Source organism: Stegastes partitus, unplaced genomic scaffold (assembly GCF_000690725.1).
Source record: "Stegastes partitus isolate 25-593 unplaced genomic scaffold, Stegastes_partitus-1.0.2 Scaffold1509, whole genome shotgun sequence".
Classification (NCBI taxonomy): domain Eukaryota; kingdom Metazoa; phylum Chordata; class Actinopteri; family Pomacentridae; genus Stegastes; species Stegastes partitus.
In genome coordinates, this window is record NW_007579240.1 from 72343 (window position 1) to 83387 (window position 11045).

At 40.0% G+C, this 11045-nt stretch overlaps 1 protein-coding gene and 1 long non-coding RNA gene across 2 annotated transcripts in view; one reads left to right on the forward strand and one right to left on the reverse strand.

The window, feature by feature from the left end:
• Positions 1–6487, forward strand: part of etnk2 (ethanolamine kinase 2) — a 29493-nt gene extending 23006 nt beyond the window's left edge. Inside the window, exon 9 of the mRNA XM_008300195.1 lies at positions 883–6487. Coding sequence (XP_008298417.1) covers positions 883–955 — 73 coding nt within the window. The 3' untranslated portion in view covers positions 956–6487. The remainder of the gene's footprint in view (positions 1–882) is intronic.
• Positions 6488–9930: 3443 nt separating this feature from the next.
• LOC103370993 (uncharacterized) lies at positions 9931–11045 on the reverse strand. The gene is made up of 2 exons (XR_520915.1): positions 11004–11045; positions 9931–10358 (listed from the first exon to the last, which is right to left on the reverse strand). It is a non-coding gene; the product is annotated as an uncharacterized LOC103370993 (long non-coding RNA).

An 11045-nucleotide genomic window follows, 5' to 3' on the forward strand; every position in this document is an offset into this window, starting at 1 on the left:
TTGACATTATTTTCTGTATCATTTTGATATTACTTTGTAGAAATCTTTTTCCATTGTGACATGAAAGGGTCTTTTTTGTAATGTTTTGTCAAAAAAAGCTATATATATATAAAAATAATATGACCGTTATTCAGTGTAGAAAAACAATAAAAGAGGACAATTTCCAAAGGGGGTGAACATTTTATGTAGGCACTGTTGCTGTTGTTTTGCCAAATCTGTAATTTGATTACTCTGTGAGTCAGAACCTTAGTTACCTGAAGTTGTGATTGAATTTCCAAAGTAACATATGGAGTGTTAGCATTAAAGGACAACTTGCTGCTGTCAGAATACTCTTTTAACATCACTGCAGCGGGACCCCTGGGGGGCAGCTAGTGCATGTTTAGATTTATCTCTCCTTGTGTAGTAAGAGAATGACACTACAGGTTCTTAGTTTTCAGGAGCTGTGATTTGTGCTTGTTTGCATCAACTGTCAGAGTGGAAAATAGTTAACCTAGTTTGATAGGCTCTATTTTCAGAGTGGAACACAGACTTAACAGCATGGTGCATCTGCCCAGATGGCTGTCATGAAAGGGAAAAGTACATAAATGCTTTCTCTTGGATCAAATATTTAGGGATTTATTGTGCCACAGTTGACAGTGTGTCTCCTATCAATGACACTTCTCAAATGTCAGTCAGCTACTGTCATGACTATGACTGAACCAGACATTTGATGCCAACGTGTTTGCAGAATATGTGATGGAAGAACGTGTAGACGTATTTAGTATCATTATAATTTATATTTGTCTACATGTAGAAGTGAGAATAAACCCAATTTCAATAGGAGTCTAAGGCTGGAGTCTTCCTTTTGTGCCATTAACCCTGTCTTCCTCTTGTTTCTTGTAGGTATGCAGTGCTACGTTTCAACCAGTACTTCAAGACCAAACCTGCAGTGATGGCCCTACAGATCCCAGAATGAGAGAAGACAGAGGAAGCCAGAAGAACGAGGAGAGAAGAACAGAGCAAGGGTGTAGCAGCTTAAATGCTGGGACTCCCTGTAGGGTGGGGATTCTTCTCTGTGAGCCAGCTGTTGATGGATACTGCTGGGTCTACCTGGCATCTCTTTTCTGCAACAAGCGCAATTACTTTTTCATTCCTCTGCACTTAGCTCCACGTCTGTCATGACAGTTGCTTGAGAATTCCAAAACTTCCATGTGCGTGAGTGTGATTGAATGTGCTTTTAATTTATCATGATAAACCCAAAATGTCTTGCTTTTCTTCTTAGGGCAACTGAACCAGGCATTTTGAGCACAACATTCTGTGTTTAGGGTAGGGCTCACTGACTTGAAACCTGCTTTATTTCTCTGCCATACTGGCGCCAAAATGTTCAGTGGTACTGGTAATGAAGGTCTATTAAGGAGACTTTGATGATGACATTGACATAGTTTGTCTAGCTTGCCCTCTGCGTACTTTATCTATGACTCAGAACCATGGCCTCGTTGTAGTTAGAAACTGACTTTCACCTGGTATTCCTCACATTTTACGTTTGGTGTGTGCAACAAGACCGTTCCTCCTCTGTTTGCCGATGTTTTAATACTCTAATCTGTGTGACCTTTCCTGTTTTTGCTTCATCTTTGGCGTTAAGTGCTTGTAGCTCCAGCGTTTTTGCTCTGAGCTTCCCAGAGATCACCTGTGCATCCTTTGATGCAGTTTGACCTTATGTCAGTACCTCTTCTAGTTTTTCCAAGCCATCTGCTGCTCCTAGAAATATATCACTGATCTTTTCTCTGAGCAAGTGGGCTTTCTGTTTTGAAAGAATAACCCACCAGACTCCTAAGTGTGTGGAACAGCAAATGGACATGTTTTCACAGTCTGTCTTTCAGTTGGATCACTATTGTGTTATAGCAATAAGTGACAGAGAGTTGCTAAATGTACATTTATTTATTTGTGTGTGTGAAGACACTGGATCATTTTACACCTCAGGTCAACAACTCTTCGGTTTGGGCTGCTTTAGCAAGTGTTCTATACTGTAGTACTGAAAGAGGAGGGGGACATAGACGGTTAACAAGAGACCCGTGTAAATGTGACTTTAAACTTTGTGTGCTTTTCTGTCCTCAAGCTGTTTTTCCACCTTTTTGACTTTTATGGTTACAGATAATCGCTCTGTTAAACTTTCCATGTCAACTTTCCAGACCTTGTGTCACCCCTCCATGTCAACTCCTCCTCCACCAGTTTACTCTCTCTTGTGTGAACTCACTCCTCATGAAGGTATCTTTGATCTTCCTCCAGCTTCAGATTTTTTTCCCCAATCTCCCTTTATCTGTTGAAGTTGTGGCTGGAACACCTGGTCCACTGGCCATCTTGACATTGGAGCCCCCACTCAGCCCCGCATTGTATTCCATTTTTGTTCACATCCTGGTTTTGAAGCCAAGATTGGTTACATAATCAGGCATTACATAAGTTACATCTGGGGTCAAAGCAAGTCTAGCTTTCAAAAAGAGGCAGGAATGGGTTATCTGGGGCTGTTTCGCTCTCATTAGACTACCAATTACTTCCATGGAAAAAGATTGCATCACACTCTGTAAGGAATAGAAGTTCTCATTCCCCAATCTGATGACAGCAAAAATGCTAAAACCTTACAAGGCATGCTCTGGATTCTTTGAACTCTGTGTCCACTGTGACGATGCATTCTGTCAAACTGTAGCGTGAATGTTTTACACGAGTTTGTCTATAACTGTTACTGTTCATTTGCCCCTGAACTGTTAAGATGCCTACTGTAGAGATGTTGGCTGTAACCTCTCCAGCACTGAGCAAGTCAACCTGTCTTTTGTTTGTATTCAACTCAGCATCTGACTAAAGTCCGAACTTACCATTACGTTCTGTTTGGCTGTCACTTCTTCAAAAGATAAGGCTTTCATTATTTCAAACAGTTTAATTTGTCTGAAGTAGTTTAAAATAAGTGCTGCCACAGGTCAATAGCTGAACCTTAGAAGTGCTCTCTGCTGGACCACAACACAAACTACTTCAGTCTGATGTTTGAATATTCATTCGAACAGTTTGAATATTCTTTCTTCCCATCTTCAAAGGACCGTGTCAGTTGTTACTTCAATCTCCTTTTTTGTCATGTCGCCTTGACACATACATAAAGCCCGAGGACGCATGTGAAGCATTCGGTGCCTCTTTTGGGCCACCATATTTTTCTTGTAACGTTCTGTGCAATTCTCTAAAATTTGGTAGGCTGAACACACTACTGATCTAGTGTCATAATGCACATCCTCATTTGGCTTTTAATATTAATATTAACTTCTCCTTTTTCTCCACTGACCACTAGGCCTCATGCAGGAACCATCCATATCAGCATTTCTTCCGTTTCGTGTAGAAGTGATATACAGTAGACAACGTTTTGCATTTACCAATTATCTGACAAGTGTGGACACGATTCGTGAATGGCTTGGACCTGTTCCATGATTCCTCCATAGGGTCATCCTATTACAAAAACCAATGATGTTACGTAATATATTGTAATATGTATTCCCCCCTCCATCGTCTCTAAGCATCTAACCTAAGATCAAGCCATTCTGTCTTCACGTCTATAGCAGTGTAGGGCTGCTCCGATGGCACATTGTTGGCAGCCATACTGTTGAGCTGAATTTGTTCTTTTCCTTATGCACTTTGATGCATCTTTCCCCTCCAACATTTTTCTGACTAAATCTTGCACAATTTTGTAGCATTTTGTGGTGTTGCTGATGCTAATGATCACATCGCTAAAAACAACAAATATCCAAACAAATAAAAAATCTGAAACAAGTAATGTACCACACGTTTGTACAGTTAAGTCTTTACCTTAAACACTTGTAGGAGCAAATCCCCACAGGAAATGTTAAAGAGGTGCAGAATAAAAGCACTTGAATCTTGCTGAGTCATGAGACCCATTGATAGTATAAGGGCCATCATAATAAGACATCCTGATCTAGCTTGCTATACACTATTTAAAAAGTCCAGAGCTCTGTTCTGTCTTGTGTTTCACCCCCACACACTCCCCTGAATATTTAGCGCCTCATAGGCCCATAAGGAGGAGACACAGAGATCTGACCTTTGTCCTCCACTGGAGGTGTCATGTAACTGAACGGCTTAATAATTCACTAGATGAACAGCACCAGAACAGACAGACTAACTGATGCTAATGGTTTCAGTCGGGACAGTTAACCTATGATTTTTTTGGAGATTGCATTTGTATTTGACTTGATGATTAGAGCCTTGTCATTGTGAAGTAGATCTCATTTTCAGGCAGTGTGAGACTAAATGTGTTTAAGAGTTGTTTAGGGAAAGAGCAGCTCATATGATGGCACATATTTGGCAGCAAAGAAGCTGTTTTGTCTTGAAAAAGCTCCCCTCACCTACAACATTAGTGCATTTTGACAGTAGTCAAGAGACAGTTCTTTTAGGGGACTTATTGTGAAGTAATCTGCTTAGTAGATTTGCAGAAAAAGGCCAAATGTGTAAACTTGCTGCTTAAACACTCGATCCTAATGCCCTGGTAGGAATTTAGCCTGGGTAAAAAAGGCATTTGAACTCTATGAACATTGACTGGATTGCTCCATTCCCTTAACAGAGTGGACTTCATCTGCTGTTACAGTTCAGGGTTTTTGAAGAAATCTTGCTGTAGGTTTATGTGGTTTCCTTGAAAGTAAGATTTATTATTTTAGCAGATGCGGCTGTTACAGACTAAAGCTACAAATAGGGTGGCTAAATTCAAAGCGCATTCTGCATGCAACTGAGACTGTGCAAAAACTTCAAAATGTCAGCAGCGTTTGGACCTTGGTCCCTTTAACCACCATGTTGTTTGATACTAACAGGTCCAGAGCCAGAATCCTCTTTGTGTAACTGAAATTACTCAACATGCTTCGCACACTGCATTCCTAAATCACTGAAACACTTGGTCTTTGCAGTTTCTTAGGGGAAGTAGCTGCTCTGAAAGAAAAGCTAAGACACAGAACCATACGGTAAATTGACAATCAAACATGGTCCCCACCATTAAAACAGAGTCAGAACAGAAACGTGGAACCTCCTGTCGCTCAGTGTGATTGACGTGTCTTTAAATGATCATCCTACTTCCAGGCTATATATCTTTGTTAAAGTGTTAACTGTAGCCACATGTAACAGTGATGTCACTGCATACTGACACACCCTGGAAAACACATCTACAGCTGCAGGAAGGCAGGTCAAACCACTAGAGGTCCTTGTTCAACATGAAATGGACATCTTAGTCTGAGATATTACTTTGCAGTTCTAACTGGTGAGTCTACAGTTTCCAAATATTTGTGTTTCCTTCTTGGTATTAACAAATCGAATAGCGTTTTCCCCACTTTATCTACAAACTCTTTGAATGTGGGTTTGTTTTAAAAGAATATGGTTGTAAAAGTAACAAGTAATTAGACCTCTAAAGGTGAAGTCTAATTACAATAATTACTACATACAATACACTTTTTTTTGGTCAAATTCAGTGAATATCTCCTCATGGTCTGCTGCGAGTTGAAACAAATCTCATGTTCATACTCAGCTCCAGCTCTGTTAATGGGAAGCAAACAAAGTGGCTCGGACAGATCCACACGACACTATTCCAGTGTGTCCTGTTCATGTTGATGCTTGCACAGAGGACAGGGTGAAGGGGTTAGGGAGGTGAGATGGGGAGCAGTAGACTGTAAATCTGACACATGACAGCTATGTAGAAATGCTAACTAGCTCAATATCAACAATCTTTCACTAGAATTGCACACTTTACCTCTACGTAGGCAAAATTATCTAAAAAAATAATAAAATGAGACCTATGGTAGTTAACCTAACTTTGTTTACCACAAACATAGCTTCAGCATTTCCCACTGGCTGCACGGACAATAAAGTCTGATAGTTTCTTCTCTTTTTTTGTGTTGTTTTTGACATTACTCGATGCAAGGATGACTTTTTAAAATAAGATTGCATACCAGGTACACTGCTTATACAGTCTGTGGTAAAATGACAACAAGCCAAACCGTCAGAAGATTTCCCTGTCATGTTATGACCTGAGTGTTTAAAGCAGTTCATTTATTGAGTAAATCCAGCATCGCTTTTCCCACCTTTTCTGGTTCTAATGAGCTAATTTGCATTGCAGTTGTTTTCAGATTAACTATTTTTCTGTGTGAATGTACCAGTTTAATTTAATGAAAATACAGAAAAATGTGGGTTTTTTTTTTTCTTTGTATGCTGATATTTACTTTTTGTAAACGCTTTGACTTGAAACAGGGCGCTATGTAAAGGGACCCAGCATTCGGCTTCCAGATGTGACTGTAAATGTACTTGTCTAATGATAAAGGAGATGCTGCATTGATGTGTGCGCCTGGCAGAGACAGAGGATGTACATACTGTGTAAAGCTTACTGTACAATGATCCTTCACACCTCTGTGGAAGTTACAAGAGGAATTATTTAACAGTTGTTAGTAAATATTTCCATTAAAAAAGTATAAAATGATTTTTACAAAAGGTGTACAGCTTTTGATTTCTCTGGTGTCAGATTTATTGGAAATGCATTACACTACCAACATGTACCACAGTCATACAGGCCCATATGTCTGGCCCTGACAGGAGTAAGGAAAGAAAACTTCTGGGCCCTTCTGTGAGCTTTCATCGTCATAGTAGTTCCTATACGTTGGTATTTTTATGTCTTTGTAATTTTTACAGGGGAGGCTTTGAAAAATGATTTCCAAACATACTCCGGACTGGATTAAAGTAAATGACCAGAGGAGGGGTTCTGTGAATCTAGTGTGACTCAGCCAGGCTGTCCTACCTACCACAGAATTCAACACCCGGTCTATTGGCTGAAGCTGAGTGGTTGATAACATGTTCAGAGCTTTTGAGTGTGTCAACTGCACAAACCTGAAATTATTTACTGACTAACTGCTTAACTAATGTTTTGTACAATTTGACAAAACTATTTTAGTTCAATTTTTACATTAACAGTTGTTGATAGAATTTTCTCTGTGATAAATACCAATGGATTCATCAATTTTCCAATCTGTGTTCTATTAGCTCAGGGGTGTCAATCTCAAAAACACAGTGGGCCAAAATTTAAAACCTGAACAAAGTCGCGGGCCAACATTGAATAAATGAACCTTTTAATATGGACAGAAACAAATTTTGCTTCAACATTGAATATGGAACAAGCAACGCTTATTACCATACATTATATGTAAGTTAATAGTGGAGACATGCAAAATCAAATTATAAATAAAACACATCAATGGCACAGTGACAGTTGTAGTGTGAAGTCGCTATGCCTACTGTCACAGAGGAGAGGGAGTTTCTGGGTCCTGTCCTGATTGATGTGCCAAAACAACAACAGGGCATTATGGGATTTGTAGTATTAGCGGTGAATGCGCTGTACAGTATAATACTGGGGGCAGCTCTAGTAGTCATTTGGTATTGTCTCGCGGACCAAATATAACTACAAAGAGGGCCAAATTTGGCCCGCGGGCCAGAGTTTGACACCCCTGCATTAGCTGCTGTGCCAGCAGTGTAAAGGGGCCTTGGCTCACATCAGCACAAAATGTAAAAACATATTTATGCTTTTTCTACATCACCAACTGAATGCATGTAGTCCCCGTGGCAGCGCATACTTTATGCAATACTGTCACTGCATGATCGTAGTAGTTTTGTAGGTTTGCAGATATGACATATTCCCATAACTTAGAATCTCTATCGCTCCCAGAGAATCATCAAGAAACCAACTGGTAAAAGTGAGATGCTTGACTTTCTGTGGTGTCATGTGTAGGAAAGAAGCTTAAAATGGGCTCTTACAAAAAAAAACAACTACTTCTTCGAAACAGTATTAATGTCAGAAGGTGGGTAAAACTCATGAAAACTTAAGACAAAGAAAATTACCAAAAAGAAATGGATAAAAAAAAAAAAAGGACGTTTGGCAGAAGGACACGAAATCTCGTAGTCCAGAGATTCTTTTTTAAAAATGGAATACAACTGTATTCTTCCTAATGGAGTAGCACTGAGATACAAGTGCCATACATCAGTACAAATGAAAACTAGAAAAGCACTTAGAGAGCGCAGCCCTCCGCCAAGCAGCTCACTTCCATCCATATTGTGATTTCCAGCCATTGTTAAAGTCCTGCATTCATTTTATCCACACTATTAGATTCATGGATAATCAAAACATAGCTTTAGCATTTGAATTGACATTGATATCATTAATAACAAGCTGACTGAGTGATGAACGGTCGTTCTGTACTCGCAAATATTGTTAGACCCGATTCTTTAGTTGGAAGCCCAAGAACAAACCGGAGAACTCTTCAGTTCTCAGATGTAGAATTTATTTAGGTCACAGGTAAAGTTTTGCAGCGCTGGAATTCAGAGGGACAGACAGGAATCCCATCTCCAGCTGAACTGAGTTGTTTTTGGGTTCAGGTTACAGATATGTTCTTGGGCTGGGACTGCCCCGTACAGAACAGTCAGAGGTTGGACTTGTACGCTACTGAGTTTAATTGGCCAGTTACTGTGACATGAACAGGCTAACCACTGTTCATGTGGAAGTTCACTGAAATGTAAACACAAACTGCTTGGATCAAATAAAAGTGTGTGTGTTTCGAAGGCGTGTATCTGAAGCAACTGATTGAAAAGAGGAATTTCCGCTGTCTCCCACTATGTGAACCAGTTCTAACCGGCCATGTTATCTTCAAGGATTGTGCTCAGTAGAAAAAAGCAAAACAGGTTCAGTGGAAAGATACTGGTTCAGAATACATAATAGCTCGAAACATACAGGTGCTGGTCATACAATTAGAATATCATGAAAAAGTTTATTTCAGTAATTCCATTCAAAAAGTGAAACTTGTATATTATATTCATTCATTAGACACAGACTGATATATTCCAAATGCTTATTTCTTTGAATTTTGATGAGTATACCTAAATACTAATGAAAATCCCAAATTCAGTATCTCAGAAAATTAGAAAATTGTGGAACGGTTCCATATTGAAGACACCTGGTGCCACGCTCTAATCAGCTAATTAACTCAAAGCACCTGCAAAGGCCTTTAAATGGTCCCTCAGTCTAGTTCTGTAGGCTACACAATCATGGGGAAGACTACTGACCTGATAGTTGTCCAAAAGACGACTATTGACACCTTGTACAAGGAGGGCAAGAGACAAAAGATCATTGCTAAAGAGGCTGGCTGTTCACAGAGCTCTGTGTCCAAAATAGAGAGGCAAAGGGAAGGAAAAGATGTGGTAGAAAATAGTGTACAAGCAATAGGGACAACCGCACTCTGGAGAGGATTGTGAAACGAAACCCACTCAAAAATGTGGGGGAGGTTCACAAAGAGTGGACTGCAGCTGGAGTCAGTGCTTCAAGAACCACCACGCACAGACGTATGCAGGACATGGGTTTCAGCTGTCGCATTCCTTGTGTCAAGCCACTCTTGAGCAAGAGACAGAAGCGTCTCGCCTGGGCTAAAGACCAAAAGGACCGGACTGCTGCTGAGTGGTCCAAAGTTATGTTCTCTGATGAAAGTACATTTTGCATGTCCTTTGGAAATCAAGGTCCCAGAGTCTGGAGGAAGAGAGGAGAGGCACAGAATCCACGTTGCTTGAGGTCGAGTGTAAAGTTTCCACAGTCAGTGATGGTTTGGGGTGTCATGTCATCTGCTGGTGTTGGTCCACTCTGTTTTCTGAGGTTCAAGGTCAATGCAGCCGTCTACCAGGAAGCTTTAGAGTTTGCAGCGTTTTCTTCTTGCAGCGCGTTTCTGTTTATATGCAGCCCGTTTGTGTATATGTACGTCATTTGCCCCCGTCGGCCACCGTATTGCACACTCATCACTAAACTGAACAAAGCTGCACAAAAATTTACAAACTGTTTCCTCTACAGCACCGACATATCATCACTTGCTGATCCGAAGATAAAATTCACAAAAACAGTTTTCTGCTAGCGATCAGATTTATTGTTTTTTTTAGTAACACACAGAGTAACAAACACACTAACAAAAATGGATTAGTTTTCACATTTCAGCTGTTACTGAGACTAGTTTGTCATCTTGGCAATAGAATCAAATGCTTTTATCAAATCAAATATTGAAATGTAATATATTGTCACTGTTGGTTAAATATAGATTCTTAATCATGTTCTGATTTTGTGATTATCCATTTGTTATGTCTTGTATTAAGCCATCTCTTTCTTTGCCGCCTTAGTTTTTCCAACAACGAGAAGCTCCCTGGACATCGCCGCTCTGTTCAGCTGACTTTCTCTCATGACTGATCGTGTTGCCTCATAGGAGTCCTCCAAAAACGAATGTCCTTGGACAGAGTAGCTGATGTGGGACCAGGTGAGGATGTTGCCCTGCTCTGACCTGAAAACACAAACACACACATTACAGACGGAAGGAGGTCACATGTGCACCAACGGTACATGGATATACGAGGTGTGTCAGAAAGGTTCCACGACTGGTGTCACAAAAGATATATTTCAAACCCAAACTATGAGTTTTCCCCTTCAGACCATCAACCAGCACGTCTACAAAGAGATCCTGCAGCGTTTGCCAGTGAGGTTCTTCAATTCAATTCAATTCAATTCAATTCAATTCAATTCAATTCAATTCTCTCGTGAGGAAAGTTAGCCAATGGTCATACCAACTAGCTGTTACAGTTGTGTCTTTGTTTGTATTTTTTTAAACAAGTCACAATCGTATATTTCCATTTCCAATACTTTTTGAGATTTAAAAAAATATATATTGATAATTGCCGGTCATACACTTACGATATCTCAGAAACCTTTAAAGATGAAAGCCTAGTGTTTCATACTGAAACGTATTCTAAATGTTTTGTTTTTACTGTGACATGCACAGACATATGGCTCAGAAAACATCACCATGACTTCTGCATTATCAACTTAATTTGGCGATGTCTGCCTAAAGATGGGACTTTCCACGAAATGCTTCAAGTTTGATGCATGACAGAAGTTTGGAGCCTTGTTTCAGAAACACACAGGTTCGTACCAGTAGGACGATTCAGTCATGTAGTTGTAGACGTCTTTATAG